We start from the raw sequence: 22050 nt of genomic DNA, 5'->3' as shown, positions 1-22050 counted from the left end.
AGCACATTATTTATACCTGCTTTTTGTGGACTTCTGCTTTTATTCATGACTCTCAGTGTATGGCCGTAATCACAGGCAGAGTGTAAATGGAAGCTTTATTTCAATCTGAACTAAGGCAAGAATACTGTATCGCCACAATAAAATTCCAGTTTTATTAATTTAAAGGGTAGGATTTATTGCACAAGAGTATTCTCTTAAAAAAAAAATAAAAAGAACGTCTTCCATCTTATGACCTCAAATATCTACTTTCATTATGAAGTTCAATGTTAAGATTGACTAATTGGAACTTTAAATGAAATATTTATTCATCTACATTATGAAACCGAGAAACTTAGATACAGAGATGTGATCTTATTGTGACTACAGCGTCGATGTCTGATCTGGGCTAAGACATATTTGCAAGTAATCTGTATTTTAATTAACCCATTTTCTGGCACAAACATTTAACAAACGCCAATTCAATTGTCTGGCATATGCATTTTTGTTTTTGATAAGATGGAAAAGGCCCTGCTATGTAAAATTTCTCCCAGATAAGCTGAAAGTAATGACACTTAAATCAAAAGTACCTCTATTCAGAATTTGAAACACGATTTACATATTTAATATGCATAAACCTTTAGGAAAAGGCAAAGTGGAACTCAATTGGTTTATTTCTAACTCTGGAACTATCAAAACTGGACTTCTTGACTTCCTGCTTCTGACTGGAAGAACTTAATGGTACACCACAGACACATTTAGACAGAGTGTGAATATATTTCTCCCTACGACACGAGCTTATCTCTAGGAGTCATGAGAAGGGGCTCTTTATTAATTATACTTCTAACACTGAAAGTGTTGTCTTTGATCTTGTAGGTAAAAAAAAAAAAACCTCTATACCTAAGGGAATGAATTAATTCCTATATTTAATAAGAAGCAATCATTAGACAACTTCAGCGTTCACACTAGAACTATGCGTTGAATTTCTTCAGCATAGAAACAATCTCATAATAGTTCTGGGGAATGAAAATCTTTGAAAGCTTGGCATCTATACTTGTGATGAGAGACAAGTGACAAAGAGAAAGGTGTTTCAAATATAAGATAAATAGCACTACTAATTGAGGATAAAAATTAGTCGATTGCCATCATTAACCGTACTCAAACCTAAAAACACTGAATATTCCGTTTCGACAACTGTATACTTCTACAGGACTTTATTTTTGAAATGAGTACGCTTACCGGAACCATGTCCAGGGATGTCCAGTTGTTACATGGCTATGGCCAGGCATTTGAGGTTCCCTCTGCTGTCAGACCAAGACTTTCTCAGATCTCTAAAAAAGAAATCTTCCATGGAGAAGTCTAGAGGCACCACATGCGTTCTCTGTGGCACCCAAAATTATTGCAACCTCTGGGTGCAAAGAGTCTGAGCATCCTTGTTGATACAACCACTCAGAAAGGGCTGTGGAAGTTATGTCCCCAACATACTGCCAGACAGATGTCACCAGGCTCCAAATGCCTGCTGACGAGAAGCAGATTTGAAAAACCGTTAAATCAAAAATAGATATTATTAATGGCCTTGGTGTATTATTTCTAATGAAATTGAACATACGAAAAGAAAACAAAACAAAAAAAATAATTCTTTTAGCTTACCTCCAGTATCTTTCCTCAGAAATGAGATTTTAATTTCATATAACACTATCTTACTTTAGGCATCAAACAATTGCTTGGTTCAGAGAGCTCAAAGTATCTTGTTCATTATTTATAAACAATATTAGCAACCTACAATTTTGTGCATTTACTGTGAGCCAGGCACTGTGCAGAGCACTTTGTAAACATTAGCTCACGTTGAGGGAAGTACTATTATTTTACAAATGAGGAAAATAAGGCTTAGTGAGATTAAATCACTTGCTCAAAGTCACAAAGCTATCTGGAGGCAGAACAGACTTAACAGCAGGGCTTCATTCAAATCTTGGTTCCTACTAAATTTTCTTCTCTAGAAAAAGAAGAGGAAAAGAAGAAAGCTGAGAAGAAAGTGACTTCTGAAACAAAAAAGAAAGGTAAGCAATTTAAAAACTAACACCAAAGTCAATTAGTATTCCTTTACAATGCCACTGGCAAAGTTCTTGTTTTCTAGGAAAGAATGAATAATAATTAATAATTTTGTTGTTATTGTTACTAACAAACATTCTTGAGATTTATAAATATTCCAAATAAAGTTGAAATTGATAAATATTTTAAAAGAAAAGTCATGCCTAAACACTTTTTACAAATTGTTGCTGATTAAATTTTTTTCTTCCTGGGGAGTGGTACTCAATTCTCTCTAATTCAGTACTTCATTTGACTGCAAATGCAAATGTGAGAATTCCTATTCATTCAGTTTAACAAAAAGTATCTATCAAAAGGACAACTGTATAGGGGGAGAAAACTAGTTGACTGGTTTGCTGTATTTTGTTACTTTTTTAGATGGTTTTGTTCACATAGTGTATCTGAGGTCCTAAGTAAGCTCCAGAGATTTCTGAGCTTCTGACATGCTTCCTGTCAGAAGCCTGATAGCCTGATAGCCCAGCAAACTTTCAATATATTCCTTTTAATGTCTTTCAGAAAAACTATTAAATTATGCCATAATTAATAATGGCATTTAATATTTCCATTGTCATGAGAAAAAAAAATTTTTTTTGAGTTTAGCAAAAATTTTGTCGCTTCCTGAAGACAAAACACACCAGAGCCACTATTCTGCAATGAAGGTGTTAGTTTACTCATATTTGACATGACTACGGCACTGATTTCGGATTATTCTACAAAAGATGTGTTGGATGCCGTAATGGCAGTCATGTGTGCCCTGACATATGAGAATTAACCAGGTAGATGCCTATAATTTTCTCATTTTACTACCAGAAAAAGAAGATGTCAAAAAGAAAATGGATAAGGACACTGCCATTGATGTGAAAAAAAAAGGTATGGTACTTTGTTCCCTTAGTCGGATTATGTTCACGCTGCTTGTTCATGAGAAGATCTTGGGGCAACGTAAATAAATTGGATATAGGTACTTAAATCTCTCCATGTGCAAGCTGTCAAAGCAAACATTGCTCCAGACAAAATGAAGCATGCAAGGAAGACTCTATTCAAGGCTGTTGTAATAGAGGAGAGAGGTCACAACTCATTCTGAACTCAATTTCACTGAAATAAAAAGCAGGAGGGCTTTTAAGAGCTGCAAAGGGGCGGACGGTAGTAAGCCATCTGTGGGTGCTAATTGGCCTTCTCAAAGCAAAAGTAAACTTTTTTCTTAACTAGTAACTTAATGACAGGAGTGTAGCTTACAACTAGGAGCAAGGCACCAAAGGAGTGAGAGTCTTACATCCCACAGAAAATGGGCGATTGAGGTACTATTGTTCCTGATGATTACATTTCAAAGGGATGGCTCCCGCATCCCTGAGAAAGATATTCTCCAGTCAGAAAACTGGAAAGAGCCTTTTAAGATCTTTATCTCAAAGGAGCAGAGAAAGAATTTACAATTACAAGTCTTCTGAAGTAAATACTCCAAGGAAAGGGGGGGTAGGAGCCTACGGTCAGAGAGAAGTCTGTCTAAAGTTTAGTGAAGCTGAAGAGAACTTGAAGGCCATCCTGGTGAAGACATAATGAAATTGAGAAGAGCATAATAACACCACTTTGCAAAGCTAAGAAGCTCAGAGAGAATAATGCAGCCCATTAAGAAATAACATTGTTCAACAGCTTAGATTTTTGCTTTCTATTTAGTTGTGCTTTAATTCTTGTTCAAACATGAATACCGGCTTCTATTCAGGTTAAGCTTAAGTCTAGGTGAAAAAGATAGTTGTCTTATATCATGAAATATTATGGTTTGGTGTTAAGTGTTCTCACCCCAAATATTTCCTCCACTGGTGTCAGCGATGCTTGAAATTCCACCATTAGAGATACTCCATTCCTTTGAGTTATGAAGAAATTGTCCTCTATTAAAATGCAAATCTCCTAGGGCTTGTGTGTCTGGGGTAGCAAACTAATTCTTCTCAGTTATTAACACTTAAAGTGAATGAGATTTCCAGATCTTCTCTGTGTAATAATAGGCTGGAAACAATGCCCTAGAAAATGAGGCAGCAGGTAAGCTTCAGTGAAGGAGAGGTTGGAGAGAGAGCTTCAAAGTAGGCAGTTGTGTGGGGAGAGCAGGACTGGATGGCATCAGTGAAAACCTTTTGCTTCTTAGGGAGTATATAGCCTATGTCAGGAGGGAAAAGGTGATGGTGAAGGATCCTGGAAAGGGAGACCATAGGATGCTAAACTAGGTACTAGAAAGTAGCAAATAGGAATTGCAGGAAATCCTCGACATCATGCTGTAACCAGGGTAAAAAAAAAATCATAAAATAGTAAGAGTTGCATGATGGTATAGGACTCATAAAATGCTCAGGAAGAGACCTCCAGGTGTTCTGTGGGTCTGAGAACTCATTGCCAAATACTTTGCATCCACATTTTTATCATTAAGGATGTATTATTGTGGAGTCTGTGGTTATTATCGAACACTCATTTATTTTGTTTGATTTAAAACTTTCCTCATGTCCCTGGTGAAATATGTATCTTATCATAAGACAGGGGAAATGCAATTCTGACTATATGATGATACTGAGAACTTGGTTGCTTGGGTCAGAATGTCTGTGCCATGATTGGGTGCTAAAGGGAAACAAGGTTCTCCTTTCTGGACCATCAGTTTCGCCAAGTATTTGCAGAAGGAAGTTTTAAATTGTAACCTTCAAAGTATTTGTTATATGTTTGCAAATGCAAAATCAGAAAAATACTTTCACCAAAACTCAGCGATGTGTGTGGTTGTCGTTTGGGTTTGGTATCAGATTTTTGGGAGAAAGGCAGCACACCTTTATGTACAGTGAGTGGTGGGAAAATTCGATATTTCTCTGTTACTGGGAGACCTGTGTTATTAACTCACCAGTCATGTCAAAGCGAGGTTGTACACCACTGGCAAGAGAACTGATTATGCCAATATCACTTCCCACAAGGTCAGAGTTCATTCGTTCACTCCCGACAAGGCCAGGGCTCATGTGCTCAACCATTGACACAGAGAACGAACTGGGTGGTCGCTCAGCATACTTGGGGAGGACTGCTCAGCCAGTGTTGAAAAATAACTTTGTCCTTCTTGGAACCAGTTTTCCATGTGTGTGTTTGTCATTTTTACTTTTGATGGCACAAAATACTATTGGCTCTTAAAAATTAGTTCAACTTCCTAATGGAAATATGTATAAATTGTTTGTTTACAAGCTCTTAACCCCTAAACTCTCAAAATTGTGTGTGTGTGTGTGTGTGTGTGTGTGTGTGTGTGAATGTGTGTGAGAGAGAGACAGAGAGAGAAACAGACACAGAGGTTCAATTAATACTGGTTTTAACTCTTGTTTCTTTTTAGAGCTTAATAATTCTCCAACTGTATTTTCATGTGAGAGGCAATATGGTTTAAAAACAGCCAGTTTAAAACATGGAAGTAGTCATTTCCTGAGATAATGAGAGAAATTGAAAATAACCTGAAATCTTGAAGAGCTGGGGCACATATGTCATTTCTTCCTAAAATAGTTGGAGGAATATGGCAGAATGTGTGATGCCACTACTCTAGCCCTAAAGAGCAGAAAATTTACAAGGCATGATATATGCCTAGACACTTAGGGGTTTTATCATATTTTATTGTATTTATATTGACTTTCATACTATTTACATTTATATAACATATAAAGTTACCCATATATTATATGGTTATTTTATTTTATTACGTTTATATATTATAATTATGTAGATGCAAATGAACCTAAGACTTAAATTCGCTGATAAATGATCCTGTACTGCCTGAAACTGGTAAATCGCACTTGGCAAATGATCGATGCTAGGGAAAATGTGGCTGGGATTTTGCAGGATATCAAATTGCCAGTTCACAAATTAATAATGGTTGGAACTGGGTAATCGGTGCATCAGGGTTCGTTATAATAATCTCTTGTTTTGTATATAGTTCAAATTGTCCTGGTGAAAACAAAGAGCTGCCACTTAAAAAACCCCGGATGAAATGGGGAAAAAAGTCACCAGGATATTTTTACAGTGTTAGGAGGTATTTCTCAGCCTGAGTAGCAGGACAAAAAGCAATGAAGAAAGGAAATAAAAACTTTTAAAAACCGTCTCCCTATGCTTATGTCAGCTTTGAGCGTTAGACATTAACACACCACTCAAGTTAGGACAAGCAGAAGGGCTTCCGTGCAGGAGAGTGGATGCGTACACGGAGGGGGGAGGGGAGGGGGTGATTGGAAGACCTCCAGTCAAGGGGCTGCTGCTCCTGGATTGTTGAGACCAGGTCACAAGTCAGCTGGTCTGAAAGCTGCTTCAGTCCCCGAAGCTTCTCTTAACACCCGCAGATCAGATGCTGGAAATGCTGAGGCCAGCCTTGGCGACTGACTCACCTCCAAGTAACCTTCATCAAAACATCTCTGCTTTTCCGTCTCCTGGAGACGCATCTAGTTGGTAGAATTACAGCTACCGCAAGTGAGTCTGGAAGATGTGGGGTTTGGGCATTCCATTTTTTCCACCCGGAAGGAGGGTAAAATGGAAGTTGAAAGAGGCTATCCAAGGTCTCTATCATAAAGACACAGTAATGTTTTGTAAGATAAAACTCATATAATAAGAGAAGGTTTTTGAAGGCCTGAATTGCACGAAGATGGCTCAATCAAGCAGGGTGATACAAACGCGGCAATTTGAAGGGCCCACGAGACATACTTAAATGGAGTTTGTGTTGTTCTTTACCTAAACCGTAGGTCAAACAAGCATGGAAATTCTTCCTCTTCATTTCACAAAATAACATTTTGGAAGAGATAATTTTCTTAGTGCTTGATGAGATGATAATGATTAAAAAAAGTTAAAAGTTACTTTTCCTTGTAATGAAAACAGTTTTAACCCGGAGAAAACACATAGACCATCATAGAAGTGGGTCAAAACTATGATTCATTTCTCTCAGATCGGCCTTTTTGGAGTTATAAGTTATTATACACTTTTTGGAGTTAAATTCATTACCACCCTGTAATGTTTATGAGCCTATTAATTATGAAGATGATTTTGACATGATAACTGATAATGGCTTAAAATGATGTTTCATTATCACACTTTGCAACATGATTTTTTTCCCCAAGAATTATCTCAATAGGACTATAAATTACAAGCAAGATCCTGAAAAACCGGACTAATTTTTCTGGGATAGTTGCTAGAAAATGGCAGCTTCACTCATTCATTTATTCTTGCATGCATTCTTGCAGGACACATTCACTTAATGCCTACTACCTCCCACCGTTGTACTAGGAGCTGAGTACACAGCGGTGGATAAATGAACATAAGCCCTAATGGAGGTAACTATTTGAGAAGGGAGGCACACAGTGAATTAGTGAACATAACGTCCATAAGTACAACTTGGGGTGAGGCCCATAGGGGAAACAAATTTGGGGTAATGACAGAAAGCTGAGGAGCTATTTAAATAGATTAGCTTGTTAGAGCAGACTTTTCTAAGAGAAAACAGTTAAATTGGAATCTGATAAATTGGAAGGATCCAGCCATTGATATATGCATCTTTATGTGATGTGTGAGTATGGTGTGTGTACGTGTGTGTGTGCGTGCGCGCACATGTGTATGACAATGTATATGGGCATATGTCTTAGAGGAAATAGTATAAGGGGTCAGAATATGCAGGGACGTATGTAGGTGTTTGTATTTATTGAAAGTGTGATAGGAAACACTTGAAGGGTATTAGCAGTGTAGGAAAACATTCTGATCTATGTTTTATACAAGTATACACTCATTTTGATAATGGGTAAGAGGGAGAAAAGGGAAGAGGTAAGCTAGTTAAAGGATGGTATCATTTATTGAGATGGGGAAGCCTATATAGGGAACAGCTGTGATAGAAACAATCTAGAGTTTCCTCTTGAGTATGTTAAGTTTCAAGTGTATGTGACATATCATTCATGGTTTGTATCAGTAACTATTTTAATTGTTTTACAATACTAACTCATTCAATCTTTATAGTAAATGAATAAACAAACTGTTATAATCCTATTATAAATTAAGCAACCTAAGACACAGAGAGGTTAAGTAACTTGCCCAGGGTCACACAGTTTGTAAATGTCAGGGTCAGGATTTTAACCCATATACAATGAAGAGGCAGTCAGATATATGGGTCTGGCTCTCAGAGGGGATTCTGAAGTAGAGCTACAAATACAGAAATCCATATAGATCATAGTTATTGCCCTGGGAATAGATGAGATTACCCAGAGACACTGTCAAAAGAAAAAGAGAGTGGGATACAGAATCAAGGCCTGGGGAATTCCAACATGTAGAGATTAGATAATGGAACATAAAGCAAAAGAGGCTGAAAGGAATTGTTGGCGAGGTTAAAGGAAAAGCAAAAGAGTTCAGTATTAGAGACATTTCAGAAATGGATGGTTCAAGAATCACAAAGTCATCAACCTTGGAATGTTTTTTAGAAGCTGTGATAGGAGGACAGGAAAGATGAGAGCACCTCCTCTGGAGTGCAAGAAGAAAGCCAGATTGCAGGGCAGTGCAAAATGGAGAAGAAAGCAGTGATGGTTTTTTAATTGTGTCTATAGGAAAAGTAAATACTCTTTCTTGTCTTGTTTAGCTTTGTTTTGGGAGGTGAATTTAGAGCCTATGGTCATAAACACAATGTGAGAGACTGGTGCTCCAAGGGACAGGGGATAAATGGAAGTCTAAGAGATAATTTAGAATTCATTTTTGATGAGGACATGGGTGAAAAAAATATTCTGCTTTTTTGGAGATAATGCCACAGATGGTCCAGTAGTAAAAAGTTGGTGCTTTCAAGTTATGAAGAAGAATCATTCTAGATTGCCTTATAAAAAGAAGCATGCATTTGCAAGATATACAATGTAAGATTAGGCAACTCTGGTGATAAAACTAGAACTCCAACAGTAAATACAATCTGAGTTGAAAACCTCAGTTTTAGAAAAAGACGTATCAAAACGTCCTTGATGTTCACTGACTGGTAAAAGGTAAGTTTGTGAGAAGTACTTTACTGTTTTTAAAAAATTATTCATTCATAAAAAACCCACAAAAACTCATAAGGTTTATGCTGTTTTAAAGAATGCAACCCTATCTATTTCCATAGCATATTTTCAATTATTGTCTGGGGCAAATACAATTAAATTCTGCACAAACTAATATCTTTGACTATTTGATTTCATTTCTCTATATAAGTCTACTTTTGTCATTGAAAAATTGTAAATAATACTTTATAGAACCATATAGCTTTGAATACGTCATTAAATTTTATGCCTACCAGACATAGAATAGCATCTATTTTACTCTATGAATCTTTTGTAACAGATTGTTCTAGCTACTAGAGCTCCAAATAATTTACATGGCAGATTACAGACCACTAAAATAAATTTATACGTAATTAAAAGTAACTTCCTTGAAATATATGTACAGATATCACTGGGTAAGGCAATACATAGTATCTTTCATATGCTTTCGCTGCTAAGTTTTAGTGTAAAAGAGCAAATTTCTATTTTCAGACGTATATTTTGAGAAGATTATTATAGGTTTTTATGCTCACTCTATCTCTTCCTCTCTATTTGAAAAGTACTTGGTTTTAGAAAGTTATCTTATATTTGAATATTGTATTTTGCACATATGTATTTGGGAAGGATTTGACAAATATATCAGCTAAGTATTATTTGTGAAACACTTTGAAACCTAGATTAATTTTTTTCCAGAGTTCTACAAATTTTGTAGTAATCTACCAGTTAATATCAAGTTACAAAGAAACGGATACTTCACACACTTTTGAGTGGTATCAGAGCAGTTATATTAATGCACGCTTTAAATGAAATTATTAAAAAATTTGTTGAGGCAAGTAAATAATGGGAAATCTGGCACAAATAGACCGGATCTAATTAATAATTTCTAGCTTTGACTTAGGGGTGCTCTGTAATTATAAGGCAACAGTATATGCCTTTCAAGTTAGCATTTTGCTCCCGTATAGATTAGGTTGCAAGTTGGAGTTCAGATGATGGCAGCTTGACTATATTAAAAGCATTTACAATGCTTGGATTGCCTTAAAGGCAAAAGAATATATTTTAAAGCGTTTTGTAATCACAGAGATGTAAGACAAGAGTTGCTTATTCTCTAGAGGGCAAGGATTTTGTAATGGAACAATACAGGAATGTCTGCTGACTTGTTACTTAATATGATAGCTTTGATTACCTCTTATATCACAACTGGATTAGCCACATAGAAACTCAACTGCCTCGGAGAAGGTGAGAGAGAAGTAATATCATGCCATGCTGTGGGATCTCTGGAGATAACCCTCCGTGTTCTAGCTTTTGGTTTGAACAATGCAAAAGTGTGTTTGGGCCCAATGCTAACATGAAGCAAAGGTATTTCAATTTAAAAAAGAATTTAAAATACATCTTAAACCTCAGAAAGGGAAAAAGGTTTCTATTAAAACACATTAAGCCTGGAAAAAAAGGGACTGGTACACAAGTGACTACTTTCAATCTTCTTAATACTTACTATAATCAGAACTACCCTCCCAATTAAGACAGAAAGAAAATAACCCCTAAACTTGAGTTGTGTTGCATTTTGTGAAATACTTTCAAGAGGGAGGATTAAGATACATATGAGAAAGAATCAGTAAGTAGACTGCAAGTATTTCTTTGTTTGCATGAGCATATCGATATTTTAAGTATTTCCTGTACCCATATTAGATAAATTATTTTTAACTACAGTTTACATTCAGAATGAATTATTTTCTGAAAAAAATAAGAAACAAAATAATTTAATTTAACATCAAAACAAAGTGGTCTCTTGTAAACATCATAAATTAAATTTTAATGAGATGATTTGCAAAGTGGTACAAGAAGTGAGATATCAATTAGAAATAAGATTTTTTATTAGAAAACGTGGAGGTATTTTGACTAGTTTGTTAGGGAATTACATAGCCTGAGTTTTCCTTGTGATCTGAGATACACATTTAAGCATATAGTTGTGAAATATCTACTAATTTTTAAAAATTATATGTCCTAAAATCTATAAGATTTTTCATTCTGTGAAAGCAAAGCCTAAAAACTATAAATGATATTTCCTTCAAGTTCAGCTTCTCCCAGTTTACCAAAAGCAAACTTTCAAAATAGCTTAGCAAATTGTGACAATATGTAGTCTTTTTATCAGGAGCATTTTTAAAGTAGTGACAGTTAAATATATTCACTGTTTTCTCGTTTAATCCTTGCAACAACTCTTGGGATGGGGAATATAATGCCCGTTTTATAGAACCCAAAATTGGAGCAGTTAAGTAACTTGGCCATGGTAACCAGTTAGTAAAGGCAGTAGGAGTTCACCAAAGAAATCCCATTGTCTTTTGCAACCCTCAAATATTTTTTTGCCAACTCTAGGAAATGATGATTGTAGATTGCTTTAGTGTCTTTGTCTTTGTCCTTTCTTTCTTTTCTTTTTTCTCTTATTAGTTTGAGGTCATATTACAGACAGGCATAAACATCGAGGAAAGAAATAAAGAGAATATATTGTGGGCCTAATTCTTTTTCTTTTAGAAATCCTGCTTTCCTTCCTTCTTTCAGTCGGCAAATATTTACTAAGAGTATAATATTGGCAAGGAAATCTGCTAAATATTGGAGATAGATCGGTATAACAGACATGGCACTTGTTCTTAAAGACCTTGGAAAAGAGGAAAATAAATAGACATTTATAACGTACTGTGAGCACTGCCCCAATAGGGCGGATACAAGAGCTCACACTGAGAGCAAGGCATAAGTATGGAAACTGTGTCTCTTTCCTGGTAGGTTGCCTATTAGACATTTAGAACAGGAATGCCACAGACTTATGTCATTAGGCATATGACCTAGATGCATTTAACATATTTTTAAACAGGATGGAGATTGGAGCACATAAAATTTTAACTAGTTTATGACTGAGGATACTTGCTTTCACAAGTGGCAGGCCATTTAAAATAAGGAATTTATTTATTTATCCAATTTACAGTTCTAGATTAAACTCTCTTCAAGGTCAACTTGACCCAGGGGTAAAATGATATCATCCAAATGAGATTTATCTCTCCATTTTTTTAGACTGTGATTTCTCTTGGTATCGGCTCAAATGATTGCAAATTGGCCATATCAGGTGCTGCCTGCCTTACATCCTCTCTTGTTTATGTCCTGTGGGAAAAAGAGAGCTCAAACAGAAAACCTGATTTGGGTAAAACTGGTCCTATGGGTCCATTTCTAAACTAACCTTTGTGGTGAGAATGAAGAAATAATCTGTCTTAGGTTAGGGTTAGTTTCTATCCCTTGAGCAGAACAAATGAACTTTGTCCAAGATATTTGGACTGAAATTAGAGGGGAGATTGATTCCCTGATAGCTAAATTAGTATAATAAAACCACAATAAAATGGAGCCGTCACTACATGGGAAAACAAAACAAAACGAAATGAAACAAAACATAGGAGTTCTCTTCAAGAATTTATTTCTAGGTAGGTGATTTTAATTTTTAAAATTTATTTATAGAATAGAATAAAGGACAACTTTTTTAGTTGCCATCTATGGGGAGAATACTTAAGTATTTTAGAAAAGTAACTCAACATAGGGTAGTATAGTGTGGAAAACAAGAGCAAATGAAGTTGCAGATTTCTTCCACTAAAATATACCTAGAGAAAAGAGTGAAATCCTTCCTCTGTACTTTGGATAAGAATCTTTGATTTTAGGAAAGATCTTTTAAAACAAATCTGATTATATTCAGGAAAAGAGTACTTTGGGACTATGAAATGGATATAAGAAACCAGGGAGAACATCAAAGCCATATTAAAAACTTTGATGTACTCTCTTATCTAGGTGTAGACTTACTCTTTATTACCTCCAAGAATTAGGACTCAATCATGGAAGATAGGGAGAGACAATGTGGGATATTCAAGATTATGTAAAGAATCTTCTCTGAGTTGCCTGGCTAGCTCAGTCAGAAAAGCATGAGACTCTTGATCTTGGAGCTGTGAGTTCAAGCCCTACCATGGGTGTAGAGATTACTAAATAAAATAAAACAAAAACTTAAAAAAAAAAAGAATCTTTTCAGTCAGTGAAGTCTACCATTTCAAATATTCAAGCAGAAGAGGAGTGGGTGTCTCTGGGATTTGTGAAAGTAAATCCTGTGAGAAGAATGATTATATTGAATTTAAGGAGACTGATCAGACTCAATTTTTCCAATATTAAACATCAGGCTTAGTGAAACTGATGTCTAGATTATTTAACCTTGTAAATGAAGGTTTTTATTATCATGATTTAAAATTTGGCCATCTGTCAAACTCCCCTAATTGGTTAGTTATAACCAAATAAAAGTTTGGTTAAGAGTCGATTCCAGGAAGTGAGATCAGAGCAAATGGTCATTGCATATAAGCTGAATTCTGAATTCACACTTTCCTGATTGTCTGCTAGAACTTAAAACATTATTCCAAATCTAGTCAGAGAATGTGTTATCGATGTCTGCATAAACCCCTGACACTGTGAAAAAAGGAAATAAAATATATTATATATATGAAAGGATGATTAATTTTCCTCAGGGTAAGAATATCTTGAGACAGCTCAGTGGAAAAATTCCAGTGACAATAAACTTAAGGTAGGAGGGATAGTGTAACAGTTACTTATGGTGCAAAAGACAGGGGAAAAAGCTTTCAGACAACAAAAGTGTTCAGGCTCGAAAATAAGAATTGTGGTTACGTGTTAGGAAATTTTCCTCTTTAATTGAAGGGGTCATGGGAGCATATGTAATACTTCCCTAATTAAAAGAACTCTTTCGTTTTCCAAAACATAATTTCAGTCTCAGGAAAAAGTATAGCAATTATGTTAGTCACTGCCCATATCCTATGAGCTATATAAATCTTAGAATATAAGGTCACAAAGATGAACAAATGAAAAAGCTAATGCCAAAACGCATCAAGAGCAGAGAAGATAAAAACAGTTGTCCTGAAAGACACTGTGCAGATGTAAAGGCAGGTACATACTCAAGTTACAGCAGTCAGAGGACAAAGGGGCAAAGGAACTGAACATGTGAAACAAGTCTACCAAGAGAATATGTTGAAATACTTGGGCCCTCTACTCCCTAAAAATATGTATATGCACCGAAGTTCTTAGGAATTTATACTACTTCCTGCTGTGCCTCACAGGCAGCACGGGCTTGGTGACATGTGTTGAGTCAATGCTGAGTCTTTTGAAATGATGCTGCCCTGCGATTCTATTTCCTTTTATGAATGGAATTCTACTATTAGTTCACTCTCTTCTTTCTGAAACTACTTTTTCCAAACCTTTACCCTTTTCTCAACCTCCATCTATCTACCCTTCTTCTCTATCAGCTGAATATCTTGCTTCCTAGTTCTCTAAGAAAATAACAATTAAAAGAGAGCTCTTATGAGCTCTGACCGTTGAATCTACTAACATACTTCATCTGTCTCTTTGTATCCTTAGCTTTCTTGGCTGAATGCAATATAGGAACAACCTTTGCACTGGTGCATAAGATGCTGTCCTCCTCTGCTAACTCGGGAATATTGGTTGCTCCAGCATTTTAGTCCTTTGCAAATTCATTTTGACTTCTTTGGTCATTCTCAGCAGCACACAACATGCTATCCCATCTCTTATGTATTAAAAAAAAAAAGTTCTCCTGTTGATGGTGCATCCCCCTTAGTGCATCCCATCTCTAAGATCTGCTTAGAGCAAAACTCTTCCTGAGCTGTCTACACTCTCCTTCCAGTATCTCACGTACCTGCTGAACTCAAGCTTTTGTCCCCATACAATCCCTGTTGTCACTACTGACCTCCACGTTACCAAATCTGATTGTGAATCCTCAGTTCTCAAGAGCGTTTGACAGTTGCTCTCTATTCACTTAGCCTCTTGGACCATAGTTTTTCCTTCCTTTTAACCTCTCTGGTCACTTTTCCTTGGTCTCTTTTGCTGGATTCCTCCCTTTCTTTCTGGTATGTAAAATATGGAAGCACTTCAGGGCTCAATTCTAAGTGTCTTCCTTTCTCTGTACTTAACTTCCTATGTGACCTCATATAGGCCCATGGTTTTAATAGCACCTTTGTGATAATGAGGGAAATGTATGTATGTCTCCAAATGTATGTCTCCAGCTCTGATGTCTGTCGAAACTCCACACCTATCTATCTCTTTGCTTATTTCACATTTCATAAAATTTCACATTTCATTAAAATACAAACTCAAATCTTCACAAGCACACACACACACACACACACACACACACACACACACACACACACAAGAATATGCTCCCTATACTTAGCTTTTTGCTCTTAATAGTAAGTTATCACATAATTTTTTTTTTTGCTTAGACTCAAATCTTCAGAATCACATTTGACTCATTTATTTCTCCTCATCAACCTATTATTAAGTTCTGTCACCCTCACTTTTGAAATATGTTTGGTAGCTGATCCTTTCTCACAATCTTTAAGAACCACACCAGTTTGGGAATCATCATCTCTGGCCTCTACATGTAAGGTTACACTGCAAAAACAACCACAACAAAACCCCTAAAAATTCCAGCAAGTTTGGCAAAGTTTATTTCGTTTGTGCTACGTGTTGAGAAAGGGGCTCTACTCATCATAGCTATGCAGAGACCTGGGCCGATAGAGACCCCACCTCCACCTGCATCCACCTTATAGAGGCTTCCGTCTCACTCAGAGTAAAATCTAAGTTCTTCACAATGCTGGAAATGGCTGTCCAGGAACCACTGGCTGAAGATAACTCCAGGGTGGCATTTCTCATGCAGCAAGTTCATTAACTAAGCCTCTAACCACAGGCCCTTGCCATTTCGAATAACATGTTTGAACAAATTTCTTTCATTTCAAATAGAACCCATAGTTTCAGCTTTTGGGTCTCACAAGTATGTGCAAATTTTAATTTGCTGTTCCAACTGAATTTTAGCCTCACTCAAATTTTATCAAAATGACAGCTATAATCAATGTGTGAGGTCTTTAGCTAGCAAGTGGTTTTAATAAAACCACAGGCAGAAAGCTAATTAATGTATGAGTTATTCCTCCTTGTGTGTAGAGAGCTTGTAAAAATATAACACACATCAAAAGCCAGGATTTCAACTTTGTTATAAAATGGTTGCTAGGAAAGAATTTAGCCTTCATCAGAAGTATCGGATGTGTGAAAGTCAGCACAAAGGAAGTAGACCAGAACAACCAATTAGGAATGGGAAGGGGAGGTAAGGCAGGAAGGAGTTAAATACTGCAGCTCAAGAGACAGTTTTCATTCAGTTTGATGCATCAGTAATACTAGGTATAACGTATCCTTGTGTGGCATTGAATTCAGGTAGGTTGAGTACATACATATGATCAGTTAAAAACTCTATGTTCTTGCCTGATGGAAGACGGTATTGACAAAGTGGCAGTAGATAGTTAAAATCCTCCCCTCTGGCACTTCTCTGTTCTTCTCATTTGGATGTAAGGCTCTTCCCTTGAACTCCAATCACATTGCTCAAGTGGAGGTTCAAATCTTCATCACTGATCCACCTGCCAATGACCCCAGTTGGGCTGGAGTCTTGTCCACAGACCTTTTTAAAAAAGACAAAAGGAAGATGGTCTCTTCTTGTTAGGTGATTAAGTAATGAGAGCCCAGGAAATGTATTGGTCACACTTATACCCTTGTTGTAACAGATAATCTTGAAAATAATGCTGACAAGTAGAAGCAGAGGAAAGGATGATGGCAGAATTTTAATGGGATTTCAAGCGTAGGATGCAGGTATCCCTGGAAACCACCATCCACCTGACCTCCTGCAGTTAGGTTACATCATTTAATTAATTCCTCTGTTTTTTTCAAGTTAGTGTATGCGGGGATTCGATCATTTCCAACCTACATGCTCATTACCAAATGAAACCTCCATACAGGTTTAGAATAGCTGTAGCAATTTAAAAACTATTAAATTGTGGGGGGAGATAACAAATCATATCAGGATTTTGATGGATCTCACCTTGCTACACAAATTCTTATGAGAAAAATAATCCTCTGATATTTATTCATAGATGCTTATTATATGGTGTCCTGCTTTAGAGAATGAATATATATATATATATTTATATATATATATATTTATATTTATATATATATATTTTTTTAATTTAATCAGACTCAGAAGTAAGACTATATTTGTCAATTCAGCAGTTGGTTGCCAGAAAATATTATGGTACTATAATTTAAAAAGTTTATGACTAAAAGCAGGGTGACTCTCATTTATTTTATTTTATAGATAAAGAAGAAAATAAAACCCAAATGATTCTTTTAAATTTATTCTGAGTTCAAATTTGCCTTTCTTTTTGACGTTCAATTTGAAAAGATGGCATTTTATAGCTGCAGTATAAAATTAACTACATGTTTATCTCTCCAAACTATTAATAAACACGGTGAGTCAGCCCAAGACAAATTGGAGATAACACAATATCCCATAATGCTGTTACATTTATTAGCTTCACTAGTTATTGTAGTTAGAAAGAACTCACTCTCCTTTCTGTTACATGATAATTCATAATTAATTCCTGTTACACCTTTTTGCTATTTTTTTTCCTAACAGCCCCTTGAAAATACATATCCTCTCTTATAAATTGCAGTATCTATTAGAAATCTAGGAGGTTTTAAAACTTATGATAATTGTCATTATTGTGATAAACAGAGGATAATTAGAGGAGTTTGTAATTTAGAACTTAACCTTAGGTGGTTAAGCCCTAAAGACATCAAATGCTTCCTTCATTAGGTCTAAGTCTTGTTACGTAACTTTGCACAATTTTGTTCAACTATTTTATCTTGAATGACTCCTTGTAAAATTGTGAACAATACTGATTTGCCATTAGAATCTTCATGTGAAGATCCTGAACACTTCACCAATTGTTTTTAAAAATATTTGGAGTGCCCACTACTTTGTGGGGAACATATTAGGTCTTTGATTCATCATGATGAATTCAAACGAGTTATTAAAAAAAAAAGGATTTATTATGTTACCTTGCTTGGGAATCCATGGGGAGGAATAAAAGTTATTATCGTGGCTTCCCGTTTTGATCTCTCTTTTCCCATCTCTCATCAACTTATTTCTTACCTACACTCTCATGTAATCTCTCTATACCCCGTAGCAAGATTACTTTTGTTGCTCCTGAGAGGCTACATAGATTAGGTGGGAGAGGATGAAGAAAAGTCCAGGTAAAGCATGGAGAGAGAGCAGCATGGGGAAGAGTGGGAAATGAAATTTGAAGCTAGGTCCTGATCTATAGGTGGCTGACCTTTGAGGGCACGCCTAGTTAATTTGGATGATAGTGGAAGCTATTGAACGTGTAAATGCAAAAGATTGACATGATCATATATATGTTTAAAAATATTAACCCTCCAATATTTTGTCAGTGGACAAAGAACAAGAGTAACACTTGTTAGAAAGCTATTTTAATAAATATTGTAGAGTTCAAATCTATTAAAATACTGCGGGTGAGAGGTAAGGAGGACCTGATCCAACATGGTGTATTTGGAAGAGATAACCAATCAAAACTTTATGGAAGAAATTAACACAGTTTATGGATCAGAGCGAGAGCGAGGTTAGTATTTATTTAAATGGGTTTTTCGCAGAGAAATTCCCCCCAAAATTTTGAGATCTTTGCTGTTTCCTCATTTTTTAACTAGAAGAATGTTGTTAATAAATAGATGCAAAAGTATCAGAGGAAAATGGATTTCTTCCTGTCATGATGACTTTTAGTAACACACTTGTTTTCTTGCTAGCGTTTAAGATGGCTGGTTAAGGTGAGGCTAACGAATGTGTTGGGGCAAAGAATATCCCCCTTCCCATTTTTTTGTTTTTACCAACAATTAAAGTTTTGTTTCATTAATTTTTAATGTTTTTTCTTTGTTAATCTGGTTGTCTCTAGGTTAAAAGGAGTCAAAAAGTAAGAGACCGTATCAGTTTTGTTCTACACTGAACGTCTAGCACCTAGAATAATGCCAGTATAAAGCAGATGCTTAGTGTGTTCTGTGAATAAATAAAGGAAGCATCTTCCATCAAAGGAGAAGCATTTTCAATTTTATTGCCTTTAAAAAGGATTTGCCTCCTGTCAGTGAAGTTTCCACGTTCGCTTTGTCTTTCTCTGTTCACTTTTGTTCACTGTGGTCATGTGGAGAAAAGCTAAATATTGTATTCCCAGTCTCTTCTGCTGTATGTGGAGTCTTAATTAGCTTTTCAAACACATTGCAGATAAAACCTATTAATCCCCTGACCTTCACTGAATTCAAAAGTTTTTGTGTTAATTGTTTTGAGATAATAATAGACAGTTTTGCTGTTAGAAAAGTCATGGCATCTCTTCCAAGAAAACAGTAGAACCAGGAAAAGGACTTAAAAGAATGCTTGTATCTGGGCTGCCATCCTTGGCCATTATTACATGACAGAAGAGAGTCACTTCTAAACTTTATGGAAAGCATTTATTTTCTTACAACTATAATATTAGTCTTTAAAAAATGAATTCTATCCAAAGGCAGCAAAGATAGAAATTAGGTCACTTGAGATGGTTGTCATTTTATATACTAAAGCCAAAGGGGAAAGATCTAACATTAATTGTCTACCTGTTAGATTCCCAGCACTTTGCTTGTTTTATCTCCTGAAAACTTCAGGATTCCCCTTCAAATGAGATTTGATCATTCATGTCGACATTCATTTCTGCTTACAATGTTTCCATCACTCAGGTGCTGAAGATAAACTGATGAAATCACCACCCACATTTCACAGATGAGCAGACAGGATCACATATTCACTTGTTTTCAAGAATAGAAGTTCCTACTGCTTATATGAGAATGAATCATTATTTGAACTCCGTTCTCTCTGATTCCAAACCCAGGGTCAAAGCTTCAGCGATCAGCAGCAGCTTGGAGGCAGGGGGAGCTTCAGATTATCCACCGTCAAGGTGACATACATATCAGTTGGCATCCGTTGTACTGGTATAATCATTAATCACACGCTCTTTCATTTTCACAGATATCCAGTGTAGACATTTGCATCCCAGCTTTTGAAATTATTGTTTCCCAGAGATGTATATATGATGTTGAACATCAGACTCTATCACCCCCTCAGACATTATGATGTGGTTGGCTTCCTATGGGGCCTATGAAGATCTGCATTTTAAAACGGTCCCGTGCTGGCAGGTGTATTAGTCGGCTAGGGCTGACATAACAAAATACAATAAAATGGACGGCTTTAATGACAGAAATTTATTTCTCCTACTTCTGGAGGCTATCATTTGCAAGATCAACGTGCCCAGCAAGGTAGGTTTCATTCTGAGGCTCCTTCTGGCTTTAGGCAGCCACACTCTCTCTCTATGTGCTCACACGTCTTTTCTTTGGTGTGCGCCCAGGGAGAGAGAAAGCTTTCTGGTGTCTCTTCTTATAAGAGCACTAATCCTGTCAGACCAGGCCCCACTTTTACATCCTCATGTAATGCTCACAAAGGCCCCATCTCCAAATACCAGCACATGGAGGGTTAGGGCTTCAGCATATGAATTTGGGGTAAAGAAAAAACTCATTAAGGTGTATAAAGGAAGTAGCCAGGAGCACTGAAACAGAATCCTGTGCTGGGAGTCAGAAGCCTGAATGCAAAGTCCAATCCCACCACTAGCCACATGACCTGGAGCAAGTCTCTCATCATTCCAGGCTTTGGCTTTTCCTTGATAAACTGAGAGGTTGCAGTAGCATCAGAGGCTATCTGTTGAGGTTGGGGACCAGGCGGGAGGAAGGAGTTCCTTGGGAGAGGAGACTTTGTCAAACTACATGACATTCCAGGAGGCTCTCCCATGCTAGTTGGATACGTGTGAAGAGGCGGTGATCACTGCCCTTAGGGTGCCAACGTTGGTGATGGGAGAATGCCCGTCACCGTTGCTAATGATGGAACGGGGGAAAAGGTTGGAAACTTGGGTAAATGATCCTTACTTTCTCTTTCTGAATGTAAACATCTTTTCAAAAACTTTATGATTGGATTTAGCAACTTCTTGATGAACTAACTTGTCTGTCTGCTGCTTAGTTTAACTACACACACACACACACACACACACACACACACACAATCTGTGAAACAACAGCTGAGGACGTATTTGATGATGTGAGCACAAACTGGTTTTTTTAGTCTCTTTCCTACTGAGTTGCTGGAGGACAATAGTGTGAACATCCACCCTTCCTTGCCAGCTGGCTTGTATTCCTACACCAGGGAAATAACTGTCACACTTACCCTGCCCATTATGACAAGCTGCCTCTGGTCGAAATTATTACAGCATGTCCTTATTAGTGTCTGAATCCTGCTTCCATTTGTGCATTACACCTACCCAGTCCTGGATGAGTAATTTTACTTGTGAGAGCCAAATAAGCAAAATGTAGAATTAGCCTTGGACAAAAATAGCTGCTGTTACGAACGTGATTTAAGGGATGAAAGGGTTCAGATCATCATCTCTGGTGTCTTTGCTTAACAAAGGCAGCTAGGAGGGGTTATTGGTCTCAGAGGTGGAATGTTACTGTTACTCCATTGGAAGGAAAGTGCTCGTTGGGCTACTTCTCCTTTGTCCACAGGGCAAGAACTGTACTAGGAAAAACCAGAGAGGTGGTACGCGCAATAGGCAGTTGGCCCTTGAAGGTGTTAGGGTAGTATTTTTCTTTTTGCCCCTTGCCAGCTGCCTTTTAGCATAGGTTGAATGTGCTTTGCCTTTGACATTGTGCATTTAAATGCCAGCCCCTGCAATTTACAGTACTAAAGGGCAAAGATACATGGGGGAATGAGGAAAAAAAATTCTTCTCTCTTCTCATTGGTTGACCTTTTTGGTTCTGCTTTATATAGACATTAAAGGAGCCTCTATGACCATATTTCCAATTGCAAAACAATACAAAAATAACTCCCCATACGATGTTATTTATATACATTTCTCCTAGCCTTCATGCATTAGAATATAAAGAATACTTGCATCCCTGAGCCTGAACATTAAAAGCC

At 36.7% G+C, this 22050-nt stretch overlaps 1 protein-coding gene across 1 annotated transcript in view; it reads left to right on the top strand.

The window, feature by feature from the left end:
* Positions 1-22050, top strand: part of TRDN (triadin) — a 276837-nt gene that overhangs the window by 114387 nt on the left and 140400 nt on the right. Inside the window, 2 exon segments of the mRNA XM_040627484.1 lie at positions 1980-2033; positions 2872-2931. Coding sequence (XP_040483418.1) covers positions 1980-2033; positions 2872-2931 — 114 coding nt within the window.

This window comes from Ursus maritimus, unplaced genomic scaffold (assembly GCF_017311325.1).
Source record: "Ursus maritimus isolate PB19 unplaced genomic scaffold, ASM1731132v1 scaffold_13, whole genome shotgun sequence".
NCBI classification, from domain to species: domain Eukaryota; kingdom Metazoa; phylum Chordata; class Mammalia; order Carnivora; family Ursidae; genus Ursus; species Ursus maritimus.
Note: the sequence above shows the minus strand (reverse complement) of the source record. Positions and strands in the feature narration are given on the sequence as shown.